Raw genomic sequence first — 18,033 nt, 5'->3', positions numbered from 1 at the left:
GGTTTTCAAAGTCCCGATTCGATTCAACTTAGCCTCAGACAGTCAGAAATATTATAATTCTGATCATTTATCAGTACTGACTTCTTCAGAATTGTGAACATCACAGCAGATGCCTTTGTGTGAAAGTAACTGAGAATAAAACACAGAAAAACATGAAGGAGATTTTCCCTGGTCTGGCTTTTTATAGCAGATAACCTTAAAAATATTCTACAATGTTCTGCATATAAAGTTAAAATTTCTTCAGTATTGAATAACAGAAAAAATAGGCTTTCTTGTCCGAGGTCATTTAAGTGAAAAAAAGAAAAGAAAAAGACAGCAGCCACAGCGCTGTAAACAACGGTAGACTGGTGGGTAATAAGCGAATTAATAATACAGAAAACAGAGATTGGAAACAGGAAACTGTTCTTGAAGTACAGAGAGAGATAGAGAGAGAGCTAGCTGTGCATGAAGTGTGATTTTAATAGTCGTGGAAGCAAAACAGCAAAATTCATGACGACATTGATCAAATGTGAAGCGCAGTTTGCTGCTTCTTTTGCTGCTGGCTCGGTGAATTTTGGTTGGAGAGAGACAAAACCTGCAGCTCAGAATCAGCGCAAAAAGATGTAAACACAGCGCGGACCGCACGCATCAGAATCGCTAAGCTCCGACAGCGTGTCCGTCTACGGGTCGTCGGGTGAGAAAGCCGAGAAAGACAAAGCTGATTCTGATGCGTCGGGTCCGTTCTGTGTTTACGTCTTTGTGTGGAATCCGTGTACCTGCTCTCATTTGCTGTTTGGTTGTTGTTGAAATGGTTTTGTGAGCTTTAATCTGAGAATCTGGCGTTTCTGGCAAAACACAGTTATATTTAAAAGTCGATTCAGGATTTAATGAATTGATATCGCTTTATTCAAGCTACTCACCTCCCACTTCCACCTGCACTTTCAACTGGATCACGGCCAATCAGAGAGGTCCCGCCCCTGACTATCTCTGATTGGTTTAGTCCACGATAGGGGCAAAATGTGTGTCTGTTGTTGACCACAGGGAAGGTTGCAGATTTTATTTTATTTTTTTTGCTACCTGAACAGTTGGTCGCACAGGTGCAACCAAATATTTTCTTTTAGTCGCACCACTGAAAAATTTGGTCGCATTTGCGACCAAATTGGTCGCACTCTAGAGCCCTGTCCTGTATCCGAGGTTCGACTAACGGACGGACTCTCCTCTCCAGCACCCTGGCATAGACTTTCCCAGGGAGGCTGAGGAGTGTGATTCCCCTGTAGTTGGAACACACCCTCCGGTCCCCTTTTTTAAAGATGGGGACCACCACCTCGGTCTACCAGTCCAGGGGTACCGCCCCTGATCTCCACGCAACATTGTAGAGGCGTGTCAACCAGGACAGCCTTACAACCTCCAGAGCCTTCAGGAACTCAGGGCGGACCTCATCAACACCAGGGGCTCTGCCACCAAGGAATTATTTAACTGCCTCAGTGACCTCGCCTCCGGAAATTGGCGGGTCATTCCCCTCATACCCAGACTCTGCTTCCTCCTCGGAAGATGTGTCAGTGGGATTAAGGAGGTCCTCGAAGTATTCCTTCCACCGCCTGACAATTTTCTCAGTCAACAGCACTCCACCCACACTACACACAGTGCAGGTTGAACACCGCTTTCCCCTCCTTAGTTGCCTGACCGTTTGCCAGAATCTCTTCGAGATAGTCTGAAAGTCTTTTTCCATGGCCTCTCCGAACTCCTCCCACACCCGAGTTTTTGCTTCCGCCACCGCCCACTTGGCCTATCTATCTACCTATCAGCTGCCGGAGTCCCACAGGCTAACCAAGCCCAGTAGGACTCCTTCTTCAGCTTGGTGGCTTGGTTACCACCACGACAGGCACCAACTACCTTGTGGCTGCAGCTCAGTGCTGCGGCTTCTGCAATGGAGGAGCTGAACAGGACTCAATGTCCCCAGTCTCCCTGGGAATGCTGTTGAAGGTCTGCTGGAGGTGTGAGTTGAAGATCTTGCGGACCGGGGCCTCTGCTAGATGTTCCCAGCACACCCTCACTGTACGTTTTGGTGCGCCAAATATGTGGTGTAGCCGTGGGTCCTTTGCAATACTCACTTGGTCCCTTGAAAAGGTGGGGAGCTACTGTTGATAGTGTTGATCCCGGTGAAGTGCCGCAATTGCAGCCTGAGGCTACGTCCACACTAGCCCGGATAGATTTGAAAACTGCGTTTCCGTCTGAAAACACTCCACATCCACACTAGTGTTTTCAGTCATTTTCACAGAGTTGTGTGTCCACATTGAAATGGATGAAAACGCCTATGTCCCAGTACTGCGCATGTGTGAAACGCAAGAAGATTCGACCTGCCTCATTTCTGTCTGTCGTTTATTTACTTTCTGGCTCTTTGAACTGTTGCGGCAAAAGGTCGAGGAAAAGCACCGAGTTTTTTAAATGGACTAACAATGAGGTGGAGTTGTTGCTGCGAGTAACACAAAAGTACAAAGTTGCAAAAGCAAGTGAGAATTAAGGAATTTGAAGAAATGCTATCTGGAGCATGTACAGACTGATATTAATCTTTAACAGGGCTGTCAAAATTGAGAGCAAACAAAACAACTGCTGCCCTCCACTATCTTAGTATAATTGGTCACATGACGGCACCCAAATGTATGTGTTTTCGAGAGCGTTTTGAAAACGCTGCGTTTTCCTTCCGCGAAAACGCCATCTCAGTGCGTCTCAGGCGCTCTAAAAACCTGCTTGCTCCAGGCCTGTTGGACAGCTTCACTCCTTGTGCTCAACTCCATGCAGCGCATCTTGAAAATTTGGATAAGGCAAATGTTTTAGTTCATGCCTTTCGACACTGGGCAAAGAACTATGTGTCACTGAGTAAGCTAACAGCTTACAAGGAAATTTAAGTGACCATTGGAGAAGAGGATAAAGCCATGAGAAGTGCAATTCGAAGAAAAGGATTCGTGACAGGGGTGAAGCAAAGTAAGCTGACAGTTGGAGGAAATGCCAGACCGCTTGCGAAATCACATCTGGTTAAGCAATAAAAACAAAATGAGAAAAAAATAGTTGTCCGGGAAAAAAAAAAGAGAGGAAAAAAGTTGACCATGTCAGACAACAGTGAATCCAAAATCTATAAAACAACTCATATAAGTTTTATTTGCTCGCAGTTAAATTATTCAACCAATATATCCAAAGAATAGTCAAAGAAATAGTCAGAAATTAAAGGACAACCACTATACTGTATATTGCCATTGAATATAACAACTGAAATAATTAATTATTGTATCAAACAATCTCAAATATCCAGAATTCATTGGTTCTAATAAGACAATGACAGTAGCTCTGTGTAAATTCAAAACATTACCCACTTTGCTTAAATATTATCTTAATAATCTTGTTTTTCTTTTTTAAAGCTCACAAAGAAGAATGTGGTCTGATTCAGCTCGGAGTACAGCTTTTTATACAGTGAAGCCCCCTTTTGGCTGACTGGTAGTGGTAAGGTTCAAAATATCAGTCCGTTAGCAGGGTCGTACTGCCGTAAGACATCCATCCATCGATGAAAAGAGAAACACAACAAAGGCAACAAAAAAAGTGGCTGTGGAGCCATCAGAGAACACTTAATGTGAGTGTTAACAAAAACTGTAGGGAACAAATCACTGTCATGTATAGGTCTATACAGAGGTTATGGAAGCTGTACAAAGATTATTGTAACAAACAGACAGTAAAAACAAAGCCTGGTAAAAATTCTCAACAACCTTCTAAAAGGATAAAACCCTTAAATAAAACGTGACAAAATAAATAACCCAAATGTTTTTGGAGGGACACCTCCTTTTTTTCCTTTATCAGTTTTTATCATTAAATCATGGCCAGACAGAAAACAAATATACTGTATCAACATAGGATGTTTATACCCTCCATATTAAAAGAGGCTTCGACAAATGATTGTGTCATTTACTCTTTTATCTATGTTTGTTTGATTATTATTCTTTTTTTTAATCTAAATGGGTGGTCATGCAAATAGAAAAAAGCCAAGTCCTTTATGCTTTTAGCTTGGTGTTAAATCTGACAGTTCATCTGTTGGTGATGGACTGGCTGGTTTCCAGTCTTGCTGTGCCCTTAAACACACTTACCTCAAGTACTAGCTATTCTTTCAGCCAACTAGTCTATGCAACTAGCTAGTTTCTACCTAACTGTGCTTTCTCAGTCATTAAGCAGCTTCAGCCTTCGCTTTATGTGTCACCCCCTCTTGTTTTTCTTGCTGAAAAACATTTCTCAAGTCTAGTTCAGCTCCTGAGAGCCAAACCAGGTAGCTATATAGCTTGCTGTAGAGCAATATTTCAAGAGGTTGACTAGTTGATTTAAGGTGGTCTGGTATTCCAAAATCATTGCTTGATGTCTGCTTTGTCTGCCCGACAAGCCACCTAGTCAACAGGTAGATGAGAACTCGCATAAGTAGATCAATTGGCATTCTTAGATTACGCTACGTCTTGTTTGTCTGAGCTGACAAGTCAACTGGTTTTCACAGCAGCTGGTTTGTGAGCAGACTTAAAAGGTGCTGTTTTAGTGCTCCAAGATCCAACCTGCCTGCCTGTTGAACAAATAGAGTACTATAGACGGTGGATACCCACGATTGAAGTACTCAGGATGCCTTCGTTAACTTCTCTAGTTCTTAAGTTTCCTAATTCCTTTCCACAAACTCAGCATGACCAGTCAGGAACTTTTTGCCAGTGTGTCAAGGACACATGGTCATGCCAGCAGTGTACATTCCAGCTGGCATCAGCCTGTTACCAGGTAATAGGTCCAAAATCAGAGTGCAATCCTTTGTATAATCCCAGTCTTTCTGTAAACAGTTTACAACCACTCCCCTAATAAGTGTGACACCAAGCCTTCTGCGGTCTTTCGGTAGTCTTTTATTCACAGCTGGGAAGGAGTAGCCCAAAAGCAGTCGATGGGCAGTCCAACGCCAAGTCTGCACACAGTCCAAAAACCTGATGAAAACCAGACGACCCGCCAGTCTACACGAATCCAGTGAAAAGCAGTCTGTATTCCAGTATCAGCTGAGAAGTCCAACTACCAGATGTCAGAGCTTAGTTCTCTGCTGGTGAGGGGTACAAAGGTGCTGTTCAGGTGGAGTTCTGGCTTCTTCCCAAGGGTATTGCTCTGTTGCACCTGGGAAACACACAGCACCACCATGATTAGCACTAACCTTGCCATATAATGGTGCTTCATTTTATGGTATGACAAAATATTGCATGCCAATACTGTGCCCTTGACTTAAACATAAGAACTGTACTGCATTTCGTTTCCCAGTCTGTTAGAATAAGCATGTTTTCAGGCTAGATGATATGAAGATATTGTTTTCTTTCTATATTCTCTTTTATTCAAACAGACCTCTTGTTCCCCAGTGAACTGCTCTGAACCCCTGGGGAGAAGAGAGGATTTATTTTTATTGTGTTTAAGCTCTGAGTACATGCAAACAGATAACAGCAAGCAAACTTTAGAAAAGGATACACTGTGCTGATGTTGGGTGCTGGGGACTAACTAAGAACATCATACGTATAAGTGGCTTAGTCTTTTCTCCCACCTGTCCATTCAGCAGTGTCATAGGGATATTGCAATAGACATGGCGCCCCCCGGGGCCCAGAGTGGAGAACTGCACTGTGGAGGGAGGTGGAAGTGGGGGTGAGGGCTGTGGGGGAAGTTGAAACTCATAGCTGCGGCAGAAATGCCGCATTTGAGCTGCTGTAGCACTGTGACCCCCTCCTAATGGCAAGGTCATCTGGTTGTAGTCAGGGATCTCTGTTGCCAAGGCGACCTGTGTGTAAAAGACATGACTTTCTAGTAACTTTCATTAGCTTCAGCATTATTGCAAGAGGCAACTAAATATGAAGCATTCATCATGAAAATGCTGTTTGTAGACTTCTGTTAGCTTCTGGGTGAACTATGAAAACAAGATAATTGTAAATTAATGAAATAAATGTAAATGAACTTAAGTGTAATGTGTTAAAATAATTCAAGCTCGAGTTTCACTTATTTTTCAAAATAGAGCTAAACACAGGAAAACGTGAAATCCCCGAATTCCGTCTGATATGAATTCAAAGGCAAGTTTTAAACAACTGAAACAAACTTTCTAGTCCAAACTGTACATTTGAAAACACAGCAGTGGAAACATAAGAAGTACAGAAACAGTTAGAACATAGTCACAAACATTAAAGAGAGATCCATGGCAGTCAAAGAATTCTGAACTGAACTGGTGGTAGAAAAACTTGTAAAACTTTATCATGGGACAAAGTCAGAAAACTTTTTATTCAGTTTTTATTAGAGTTGACCGGTGGTTATATACATGCAGTTTTAATGTCCTGGTGACCAAAGCCAAAGCCTCATCAGAAATGGTCTTAGTGGAAGAATGGCTCTAAGAAAGTCATTGGGGTAAGGGATGGAGACAGGGAGAAAAATTGAGGTATGGCAAATTACCCAAAATTGGACTACAAATCATTGGCAAGAGGACTTGAATTCAAATGTGAAATGGTTCGAATTGTAATCAGTATGTACAAAAGTGAGTGGCTACAGTCACCGGTAAACCTGGTGGAGGCTCCGTCATGGTTTGAGGCTGCATATCAGCCAGTGATGTTGGAGAGCTTTTTTAAAATTGATGGAATTACAAATGCAGAAAAGTACAGTCAGATTTTGATCCACCATGTAAAAACCATCTTGAAAGCATTTGACTGGCACTGGCTTTTTCAGTATGACACTGATCCCAAACACACTGTAAAAGTCCAGTAAAAGTGTACCTGGATAGAAAAATGCACAATGAAGCACTATCAGTCATTGCATGGCCTCCCCCAGATGCTGGAGCTCAACATTCCTTCTTTCCTGTCCTATCAAACAGGTAACAATGCATTGTTCCTGATCATCTGCTCTCACAAGGTAGCCCAAAGTTCAGGAAAAAATTAATTTACAGGTGTAACAACGATCAACTAAGTCTGTGTTTTTAAGATTAATGTTGTCATAGTGCAGTGCCAAGGTCACTGATTTGAGAAAAACCATCTACTAATTAATAAAAGTTCGAACTAAAAGACATGTGCTGACCTGATGGTGTCCATGCCGACTCTCATTAGGGGGCACCAGGGAGGCAGAAGTGGTTGTCATGGCAATAGTGGAGACTGTGGTCTGTAGGTCACCAAAGAGGCCCTGTTCACCAGAATCCATTACCTGTTAACACAGAGATTCCTCCAACAGTGAGTCAAAATTCGATCCATCGATTCCATCCATCCATCCTCCCTCCCTCTGTTGGAGGTTATGGGGTGCTGGAGTCTTTCTTTGCTAACAGTCTTTTGCAAGGTCAACGCAGAGAGACATACAATCATTCAACAACTTTATTCAGAGTTTCCACCTATGGGTGAGTAGCATAATCTAAGCCCTGGTGCATAAAATAATTTGACACACCTTTACACACTTAAACACCATCTAGATTCCATGACATCAATTATTAGAGTAGAAGAAGACATTAGAATGATATCACCACGCTGTTGCGGTTGTTGTTAATATTCTCTGTGTAGCATCATTCTTCAGGAAAGAAAGCAGCAGGAAACATTTATTTGCTAATCAGGGCATACACAACCTGAGGCATGGTAAACATCTACACATTTTGCTTTGCTGTGATTCCAATTTTAATACATTACCTGTGTTTTGCAGACATTTTAAAGGCCATCTGCCTGTTTGAATGCGCCCAAGGAAAGAGTACATCTCAGTAGAATTTTTTGGCTCCCATGCATGAAATGGACATTATTAATATAGGTATAGATCAAGATGTCTGAGTTTAAGGGTTTCTATAATGACACATGAACAAATTCACATGCTATCCAAAATGTTTTTATCACTTATAGTCGCACATGTATTGTAGACTTGCTTTTTTTATGAAATTTCTTTTCAGAGGTCATAAATCAGTCCCAGAGTGGAGGCTATACCACTGTAGAAAGATAAAGTATATCGAGAATACAAGAAAAAAGACGCAGTGTACCTGACGTCTGGACAGTGTCTCTCTGCGTTTAGCGGGCATATCGTAGACCACCTGTTTCCAAAACTTAGATGACAGCTCATTGCTCTTAGGACCCCTCCACTTGATGATGGATAAAACCTGAAGAGAAGGAGACAAATTACAAAAAAAAAGATTTTGCCATTCTGGCCGGTGATAACTCTTCAGGTCACCCCATAAACTCTCCATCCTTTCATTCATCCGCTCTTTCTGTATACCTTGATGGTATGTTTAAGTGCCTCCACCTCTTGGTAGTTGATGACATTCTTCAGGTCTGCACACTCTATCATGATCACCTAGAACACGGAGAGATTTCTAAGCAGAAGACCTTCGCCAACAAAACTCTCCATATGTAATAATGCAATGTCCGGGTAGGTTCTCAGTAATCCAGGTTATGGTAGTAGTAAGAGCTTGAACACAGAAGGTGAATGAACTTCTTTAAATTTGTAAAGATATTTCACCTCTTATTCAAGCAGCTTCTTTAGTTCTAAAAACAAAAGGTGGGCAGCTCCAAGTATTTAACCCCTAGTAGAGGTCGTCTCTCAGTTATCAGCCACCTGCAATGAAGTTTTGAGATCCAGATGCTTAAACACCCAAATCATACTCAGACGACCTCAATAGGTCACATGATGGGGTGGGACAGTCCCACAGTGGTTTTATCCTTATTTTTGGCTTTAATTCATCTGATGACTCACATGATCAATAGTGGGCCAACAACCACAGCTAGCGTTTAAATACCTGGGACTCTCCACCTTAACTAAAGAAACCTCTTGTGAGGTCAAAGGTCTTCACAAACCTAAAGAAGTCTTCTTGCCTTCTTTTTTCAAACTGTTAAGAATAATAATGCAATCAAGTTGGAAAAATGTCTGTCCTCTAGATTTTTACCGTTGACCTCTGAATTCATACCTTGATCTCCCCAGTAACAAGCATGGAGTGGAGGCGTGTCTCTATCTGGAAGATGCTCCAGCCTCTTTTGGCGACAAACTCTGGCGTTAAAACGATGATCAGACGTCTGCTCTGCTCCACGCTACGAGCCAAGTCCTCAATGTAGGCTGGGAGAGACACATGGAGAGTAAGAATAATGAATAGAGAAGGGACAACTCGGCAGATGGCCCCACCCCCTCCTGAGCCTGGTTCTGCCCGAGGTTTCTTCCTGTTAAAAGGGAGTTTTTCCTTCCCACTGTCGCCAAAGTGCTTGCTCACAGGGGGTCATATGATTGTTGGGTTTTTCTCTGTATGCATTATTGTAGGGTCTACCTTACAATATAAAGGGCCTTGAGGCGACTGTTGCTGTGATTTGGCGCTGTACAAATAAAATTGAATTGAAATTGAAAAAGAAAACTTTTCCTTTCATTCTGTTATTACTAAAAAGTTTCCATGAATATCCACATGATGGTGTAATACCAAGTTTCCTGTGTCTCCAGATTTTGTTGTGAGCCAAAACAGAAGTGACAAAAAAGCAGGTTAATAAGCTTTTGCTCTTAATATTGTCAGTGCTGAACTAATCCTGTAACAGTCGTGCATTTCTTTCTCCAGAATTACTGAGAGGTTTTAATTCTTGTTGGATTACACGGAAAGCTCCAGCAGCTTTGACGAAGACAAAGCAGGAGGCAAGAAGTGAATTACCATCACAGTATGTAAGGGAAACATCTCGCACAGCAACACTTGCCCCCGCTTCCTGCATGTGTCAAGTTCATTCGTCCATACATGCCTGAGGTGAGTGACGGGTGGATATAACGGAGTGACAGAAATGCTTGTGCAAGAACTTTGGCTCTGACACAGCACGATGCAGTCAGCTCTTAAATGGGGATCAGAGTTGTGCTGAGCCACCATCGCCGGTTGTTACTTATAACTAAGTGAGGAATATGTGAAGTTGACGAGGAGAAGTGGCAGGTGATGGGATGTGGACGGTGAGTTAATATGAGGTGAAGCTACTATGCTTCAGCATTAGAGTAGCCTCCACGCCAAACCCAGTGAAAACCTGTCTTAACAAACAACCCAATTACTTTTTTGCAACAGTGTGTGTGTGTGTGTGTGTGTTTTCTTGGAACACATTGCTCATTATTTCTAAAATTTGTAGTTACAGAAAAAGTATGAAAACTTTGTGTTCATTGAACCACGGCTCCCCCCACCCCGTCTAAATACCTCTCTCTTTCTCCATCTCTGCTAACTAAATTAATGACAGACTCTCCAACAACACATTGCAATTTCACGCTCAATTTGAGGGGCACAAATAGTACAGTACATCCCCAAATTCATTCTCTTTCTTTTCTGTTTCTCTTGGTTTGCCTTTCTGCCTCTCTTTTTTTACATTTTCCCTCTCACATTAACACCTCCTTGCCTCTCTCTTGCCCTTGACTGCTTCCTGCTCCCCCATTTGTGAGGATTATGTAAATCAATTAATAAAATAACCAGTGACCCTGTACCCACTGCTTTCTGTTCCTTGTTATTTATTTCTCGCTCTCCTGTTCATTTCAGAGGGTTAAGTGGAGTGAATAATTGAATGGTGTGTTTTGGGTCGCATTGCTATGCTGCTCTTTCAGCAGCTTTGGTTACCAAAGAAAAGACTCTTGTTCAGTGTAGGCATATTTAAACCTGGAAAAAGTTACATGTTATATGCACAGGGGATATTTGTTTTTCGGATGTTTTCAGGGCAAACACAGGAAATATGACTTTTTCGTCTGCTGGGTGCGTCGGGAAGGGGCATAATTTTAGCTAAGGTCACGTAAAGTGTGGCTTTTCATTATGAACCATACTTAAGTAAACATATTTATGTATTTTAGGAGAAAATGTTAAATAATTCAAAGAGCACATATTAGCATGTGTCTTTTGTGCCACATTATACGGTTATTTCAGTCGGTGTATATTTTTTGGTTTGATGTTTTGAGGACAAGGAGACGTGGGATTTTGGTACCAAAATGCTAATACACAGGAAATGATAGCTGTATTACTTTATTTCACGCATTAGACCTCAGAGACCTCAGACATTACTAATTAGAATTAATATCCTATTTATTTAGATTTATTTATTTTTATACTACCTTTAATTGGACTGTCCAGTTTGCTTCCATACTGGTCTAGAGAGGCCTTTGCAGGATGTGCTCTTTTAGGTTTTTCTTTGAAAGCTACATATTCATTATATAAGACAAAGCAGTCAGTTTGAGGCAGTGTTAGGGACACTGCTTAATAAATACTTATTTAAAAACGTATTATTAAAATAATTAGAATGACACATTCCTCAAAGTACCACAGCAATAAAAATTATTTAATGTTGATCAAAGGAGCTTGTAAAGAAAAGCGTCTGGACTTCTTTAAGTTGCTTGAAGACGTTTCACCTCTCGTCCGAGAAGCTTCTTCAGTTCTAAGGTCAAATGGTGGAGAGTCCCAGATATAAACCTAGTGGGAGTTTCCCCCCAAAGAGGGACAAAAGGACCCCCTGATGATCCTCTAATCGCCTGAGCCAAGATGTGAAACTGGGTGTGGGTCCCAATCAGCCAGAGTTTCGGGTGAGTTCATTGTGAAACCTGGCCCCACCTTATCATGCGAATTCATATCTGGGACTCTCCACCATTTGACCTTAGAACTGAAGAAGCTTCTCGGATGAGAGGTGAAACGTCTTCAAGCAACTTAAAGAAGTCCAGACGCTTTTCTTTACAAGCTTCTTTGACTACGATGACCTGGATGACTGAGAACCTTCACAGACATACGTTTAATGTTGATGTTTTTTTGAGATATCATTTGTATGAATTTGAGTGTTATATTGTTATATGTAACATTCTATGCATAAAAAAAATGTTGATAATATATTTTTAATTATCCAGATTACTTTAGGAGTCTAGGCGGAGATATAGAAGAGACATACGAACACAGACTATGATCGTAATATTTGTAACCATGTTTTTGGCCACTTGGTAAAGTCAATACTTACTCTGCTCTCCTTCTGACTTAGTGCTCAGTTTCCTTGAATGACTGAGTGAACTTTCTGGGCTGAAAATGTCTAAGGACACATATTGAACACTTCTGGTTCATATGACCCACCCAGCACTACACATTGTTCATTTTTTGTTTTCGTGCCCCACTCGCCCTCTTCCTTTGAATGTATTCACTCTCCAAACCGCAGCCTCATTTCATGCTCAACCATCTACCATTATCTAATAAAAATGCTGTCAAACCTAAAATAAGGATCTTAATCACTAGTTCACTAGCTGGGACAAGTGCAGAGGGGTGTATAAACACAGAGGGGAAGCCCCCAGCAGCTTAGGCCTATTCCAACGTATCTAAGGGTCGATTCGGGGTCAGCTGATGCAGCCCTAACTACAAGCTAATATAAACATATTGGACAACTTCATGCTCTCAACTTTGATGAAACGGTTTGGTGATGCCCCCTTCCTGTTCCAACAAGACTGCACAACTCTGCACAAAGGAAGGTCCATAAAGACATGGATGAGTGAGTTTGGTGTGGAAGCCTTGACTAGCCTGCACAGAGTCCCAACCTCTGTGGTCAACCAGAAAAAACACCTTTGGGATGAGACTGCGAGCCAGGCCTTCTTGTCCAACACCAGTCTGACCTCCCAAATACAATTCTGGGAGAACAATCAGATAATCCCATAAACACACTCCTAAACCTTGTGGAAAGACTTCCCAGAGGAGGTGAAGCTGTTATATCTGCAAAGGCGGGCTGACATCTAGATTAACAATGGGATATCCCTCAAGTTCATAAGAGAGGTCAGCGTGTTGGAAGTGCAAGATTGGTTTCACACATGCTACCCAAAACGACACAAATGTTTTTATGGGCTTTGCATCAGATATTATTAACAATACCTGTGTGAGCACCACATCCTGGTTTGATGACAGTCACATCTTTGCTACAAAAGACGTCAGTTGTATTTAGTGCCATGTTACCACATTGTTTGAGGTGTCTATATCTATATCTCTATATATCTATCTCTATAAATATAGAGAGATATATATATTGTTGTGGAAATTTTCCACTTAAATAAAGCCTGCAAATGAGCGGTGAGCGGTAGCTAACATTCTTTAATCCAAACACACAAAGACAGCAGACAATCAAGCCTGATGGAGCCCCTGCATGTCCGCGGGACAGACGGTCAGCAGAGTTCTCTGAGTCTAGCATGGCTCTCAGTTAAATACCTTCTTCAGGAACAAAAGGCAGTACACAGCTGTTTCACACCTTAAGGTTCACACTCCCTTGCTACTTCCCAGAGTCCTCGAGGAGACAAAAGACTCTGGTCTGCTTCCCCCAACTTCCTTACTACACCCCCACCATTTGTCTTACTGTATGGGTGTCAGACATGTTAAAATCCAGTGGCACCAAGGCATTATACAATAAAATAATGTGATTAATACATAAGTAAAAGAAATTCCTATACATATCTCTCTCTCTCTCTCTCTCTCTCTCTCTCTCTATGTATATATATATATATATATATATATATATATATATATATATATATATACGCAGAGATGGGCAGTAACGCGTTACTTGTAATCTGATTACTTTTTTCAAGTAACGAGTAAAGTAAGGGATTACTATTGCAAAAACGGTAATTGGTTTACCGTTACTTTCCCGTAGGAACGCTGCGTTACTGCGTTACTAAAACCGTGATTTTTTTGCGAGAATGTCTCACGACAGTGACGTAAGCGAGTGCGCCGTTAGTGACAACAGCTGTGTGCAGATCAACAATGGATCACATATCGATTGTGGGAGAGAGTATGAGCGTGCAGCGTTTAAAGCGTGGAAGTACTGACCTTACTTTGAGTTTGATTCCATAAAAAGTGACAAAAACATTAGCGTCCATTGTGCGTGGGAAGAAAACTTCTTTTTACAGCGAAAAAAACCCCTAAACTTCCAAACAAGCACCGAGTGCGCAACGACGTAATGGGAAACTCACAGAGAAACTCGCGTATTCTTTAACTGACCGCGGCACACCTGCACCAGGGTAAACCTCCGCCTACGCCAGTCCTGCTTTACAGGTGAAAACAGAGCAAAAGGACCGCTAGTCTTTGACTTTATTTATTTTCTGCTGTGTTTTACTTGCATCTATTTGAAAGAGTGAGTGTAAACACAAAAAATATTTTATTTTATGTGCTGGAATGTGCAGAAAATAGCTTTAAATGTTAAACTAATTCATTCAAGTCAGAGAATGTTGCATATAATTAAATTTTTGCTTGATGCATAAAGTTAAAAGATTAAAACTGACAAAACAAGTTAAAAAAAGAGACTTTTCCATTTGATTACATTTTGTATGATGGATTATGCAGAAAAAGTAGAATTGGGCTGAAAGATCTATCCTTTATCACCTATTCAGGTTGTAAATCGTGTTTTTAAAAAGTAACTAAGTAACTAAGTAATTAATTACTTTTGAAAATAAGTAATCAGTAAAGTAACGGGATTACTTTTTTGGGGAAGTAATCAGTAATCAGTTACTGATTACTTTTTTCAAGTAACTTGACCAACACTGTGTGTATGTATATATATATATATTAGGGGTGCAACGATATTCGTATCGATATTGAACCGTTCGATACAGTGCTTTCGGTTCGGTACGCATATGTATCGAACAATATAACAGTTGTAATTTATTTTATCAATTTTCCTTCTGACGATGCTGTCTGTGTTGAGCGCTCAGTGAATCTGTGTTCGACTACTCCGCCTAGGCTGCACTGTCGAGCGCAGATCCACTGAGCGCTCAACACAGACAGCATAGTCAGAAGGAAGAGCGCAGGGCAAGCTAGCGAGACAGAAGTTAAGCTCTCCTTGCAACAGGCAAATTGAACCTCATTCAGATCTGGCGTTTGGAATTATTTTGGTTTTCATGTGACGTATGACCCTGAAGGTAAGCGAGTCATGGACTAAAGTAAAACAGTATGTTGGATGTGCCACGCAATGCTCAATTACATGGGTGTGAACTAGTGTGTTAGCGCAGTTAGCTCGTTAACGTGTTGGCCGTCTAGCCCCATGCACGGAGCGATCGGCGGTAGCTCGTTAACGGAGATTTGCCGTGTTGTGGCGTTAAGGTCATTTCAACGAGATTAACCTGAAAGCACTAGTGGGAACACAACGAATATGACTGCACATTTACACCGACATCATCCTAGTGCAAAGACAAGTGGAAGCAGACAAAAAAAAGCAAGCATGCTACTAACTTTAGCCGAGTCATTTAGACAGCTGTTAGCACATGATTCTCCTTATGCTGCTGAGAATATAGCCCAGAAGAAGCGGATAGTATAGCTTTTATTTTGGAAAGAGCCATTTCTCTGTAATAAACTCTCTTTTCCAAAGATAAGTGATTCCTCAATCAGATACAGGGCTTGCAATATCGCTAGCCCGACGTCCCGGAGCTAGCGATTTTTTCAGTCAGGCTACCAAAATCTATCTCTTCCCTGCCCGTCGGGCTATTGTAGGAAAAATATATGTCAATGCTTTTGCATTCTTTCAGAAATGTAGCTGGGTAATTATGTCATTGGCATCGGTGAGCCACTGTCAATATGTGACATATTGAAGTCGCGTTTGAATTTGCGCTTGTTTTTTTGCTTTCACTTTGCAATCGTGCGAACTGTGTATAGAGAGCGACAGCACTGATCTGTGAGTGATGATAATTTGTGCACAAATTCCTCTGACATTGTCTTATTAACCGTTAGCTTACTATGCAAACATGACAAGTGAAATCTCCCGCAGCAAGCTTAAACATGTGAGAGGTTGATCGCGCAGAGAATCGCTGAGCTTATGTGAGTCCGTGTGTAAAAGTAGCAGTATATATATTTTAGTTCTGCTGAGCCAAATAAGACAGGTCAGGGTGAAGAAGTGACAGCCAAAGAAAAGCTTACCACAAAACGGAGAAGTTATGACAAATCAGACTATAAGGCAAAAAGAAAGTGCAGCTTTATGGTTTCATGGACAAAAGAATTTTTGTGGCTGCAATATGATGAGCTAAATAACCAGGGCTGCACATAAGTGGTCCGCAGGTGCGCATTCGCTGTCAAAATAAAAAACACGCACAAGGGTTAGGGTTAAATTTAAAAACTGTACTTTTGAGTTAAAATATATATTTATAATTTTAATAAATGACAAATTAAAAAGGCATGAACATTTTTTTGTATCGAAAAAATATCAAACCGTGACACCAAAGTATCGAACCGAACCGTGAATTTTGTGCATCGTTGCACCCCTAATATATATATATATACATATATATATATACATACATACATATACACATATATATACATATATATATATATATATATATATATATATATACTGTATATATAAATACAGTATATATATATATATATACTGTATATATAAATACAGTATATGTGTGTTTGTGAATGTGCCAGGTTTGACCAGCATATTTTCCCCTCCAGTTGGACAGAGTGACACAGGAGCCAAGAAATGATGACAAATTGTGAGAGGGTACAAGCATGCATGCACGTGTGTGCGTACGTGTGTGTTTGTGAACAAATAAATGAAATTGTGGTAAGGCATGTGGTACATGTGGCGTACATCTGAGAGCTGACATAGATACGTGTGTGGCTGTAAGTGTGTTATGATGAAGATCCACATATGTTCTTATTTATTCTGACAGAGAGATGAATTCTGGGTAGCGGGGATTGGAGTTACACAGAGAGAGAGTGTGTGTGTGCATGTGTGTAGGTAGATACACAGATTTATACTTACTACTGCTGGGTATTAAATCTCTGTCTGGTATAAACAGCTTGTATCCATAATGTTTCTCCAAAACATCCGGCAAGATCTCCAAAGCAAATGTTTCCTCGTCGCTGCTCGTCCTGCTGGGAGAGGGAATAACAAACATGGCTCCAAATTCAAAATCAGATAACAGACAAATCAATCAGCGAATGCACTTAACTACAAACGCCTGCACACAGGTGGAAAATTAGAGGGGAACCCATCGTAAAGATGTGGGCTGCCCTGCTCTGTTAAACTCCACAGGAGAGATGGAGCACTACATTCCAGAAGATATTCCCTCATTTGATGTGCAGACGAGCACGTGTTGCATCTTCGTAGCTGATCTTGTGAGTACAAAGACTGTAGCACGTGATTACATCATTTTCTTCTCAGCATGCAGATCACTGCATTGTCATCCAGGAAGGAGCCACTTCCATCAGGACAGAGATGTTTAATCAGAGTGTAAAGGTGAACGCTTTGAGCAAATTTGTATTGATTCACGGTGAGCCTTCCTTCTGAGGTGACAAGTAAACTGAAGCTATGCCAACAGAATGCTTTCCTCAAAGTAACGGAGCCTCTCAATCCCCTCACTGTAGGGCTGTCAGGTTTAGTTTTTTGCATTTAATTTGGTCAATATCAAACATCTGCACATTTTATGAATTTATTTATTCATTTTTTGATTTTTAACATGACCAGGCTTACTGCTAACAATACAACAAGTAGTATTTTAATAAACATGTCTGTAGCCCAGACAAAATTTTGGCTAGCAAGTCCTTTTCATGTGGCTGCCACGCTTCGATATAAAAGGGAGGTTTGTCTAAACCGTTTCAACCACAGAAGCAAAGAACTATGCTCACAGGAAGTGTGTGTATATATATATATATATATATATATATATATATATATATATATGAAAGCTAGTTTGAGCCACCATGGCATCATCTAGGGGTTACTGAAGCCTTACCTGTGGCTTTTTCTTAGCTTTTTGAAACCAGAGAGGAAAGATATGACTGAGAAATTGAGGACAGCTTATATGACAACAGTTCATCATCATCTTTGACTCCAAAAGAGAACATAATTTATGAAATGAATGTAATGTTTTAAATATGACTTATACAAAGGCACTGAGCCCATGAACTCCTCAGCAAAGGTAATCCCTTTGTTATGCGTCTTTTCACAGATCCCCCTGCAGGATAAAGGCGCTATTGCATCAGCTTCGCTTTCTCTATGTATCTCTACATCAGAGACAATCAGAGCTTTTCTGCAGGTCAAAGGGGGCAATGCTGATTTGATTTCAAGTATTTTGTGT

The 18,033-nt window shown here is 41.0% G+C and overlaps 1 protein-coding gene across 5 annotated transcripts in view; it reads right to left on the bottom strand.

The window, feature by feature from the left end:
* Positions 1–2,884: 2,884 nt before the first annotated feature.
* The window catches only part of il1rapl2 (interleukin 1 receptor accessory protein-like 2), a 483,040-nt gene continuing 467,891 nt past the window's right edge, over positions 2,885–18,033 (bottom strand). For 2 of the 5 annotated variants that reach the window (XM_086305892.1, XM_086305858.1), the window contains exons 12-19: positions 16,716–16,828; positions 8,921–9,066; positions 8,233–8,310; positions 8,000–8,116; positions 7,069–7,191; positions 5,564–5,794; positions 5,371–5,401; positions 2,885–5,148 (exon numbers count right to left, since the gene is read on the bottom strand). In XM_086305892.1, the coding sequence (XP_086162018.1) occupies positions 5,060–5,148; positions 5,371–5,401; positions 5,564–5,794; positions 7,069–7,191; positions 8,000–8,116; positions 8,233–8,310; positions 8,921–9,066; positions 16,716–16,828 (928 nt within the window). In that variant the 3' untranslated portion in view covers positions 2,885–5,059. The remainder of the gene's footprint in view (positions 5,149–5,370; positions 5,402–5,563; positions 5,795–7,068; positions 7,192–7,999; positions 8,117–8,232; positions 8,311–8,920; positions 9,067–16,715; positions 16,829–18,033) is intronic. The other 3 variants (XM_086305868.1, XM_086305877.1, XM_086305886.1) reach the window with 3 other exon arrangements.

This window comes from Aulonocara sp. 'chitande type north' Nkhata Bay, linkage group LG2 (assembly GCF_057382095.1).
Source record: "Aulonocara sp. 'chitande type north' Nkhata Bay isolate Kocher_YH1m ecotype deep benthic linkage group LG2, A_spYH_male_GT1.1, whole genome shotgun sequence".
NCBI classification, from domain to species: domain Eukaryota; kingdom Metazoa; phylum Chordata; class Actinopteri; order Cichliformes; family Cichlidae; genus Aulonocara; species Aulonocara sp. 'chitande type north' Nkhata Bay.
Note: the sequence above shows the minus strand (reverse complement) of the source record. Positions and strands in the feature narration are given on the sequence as shown.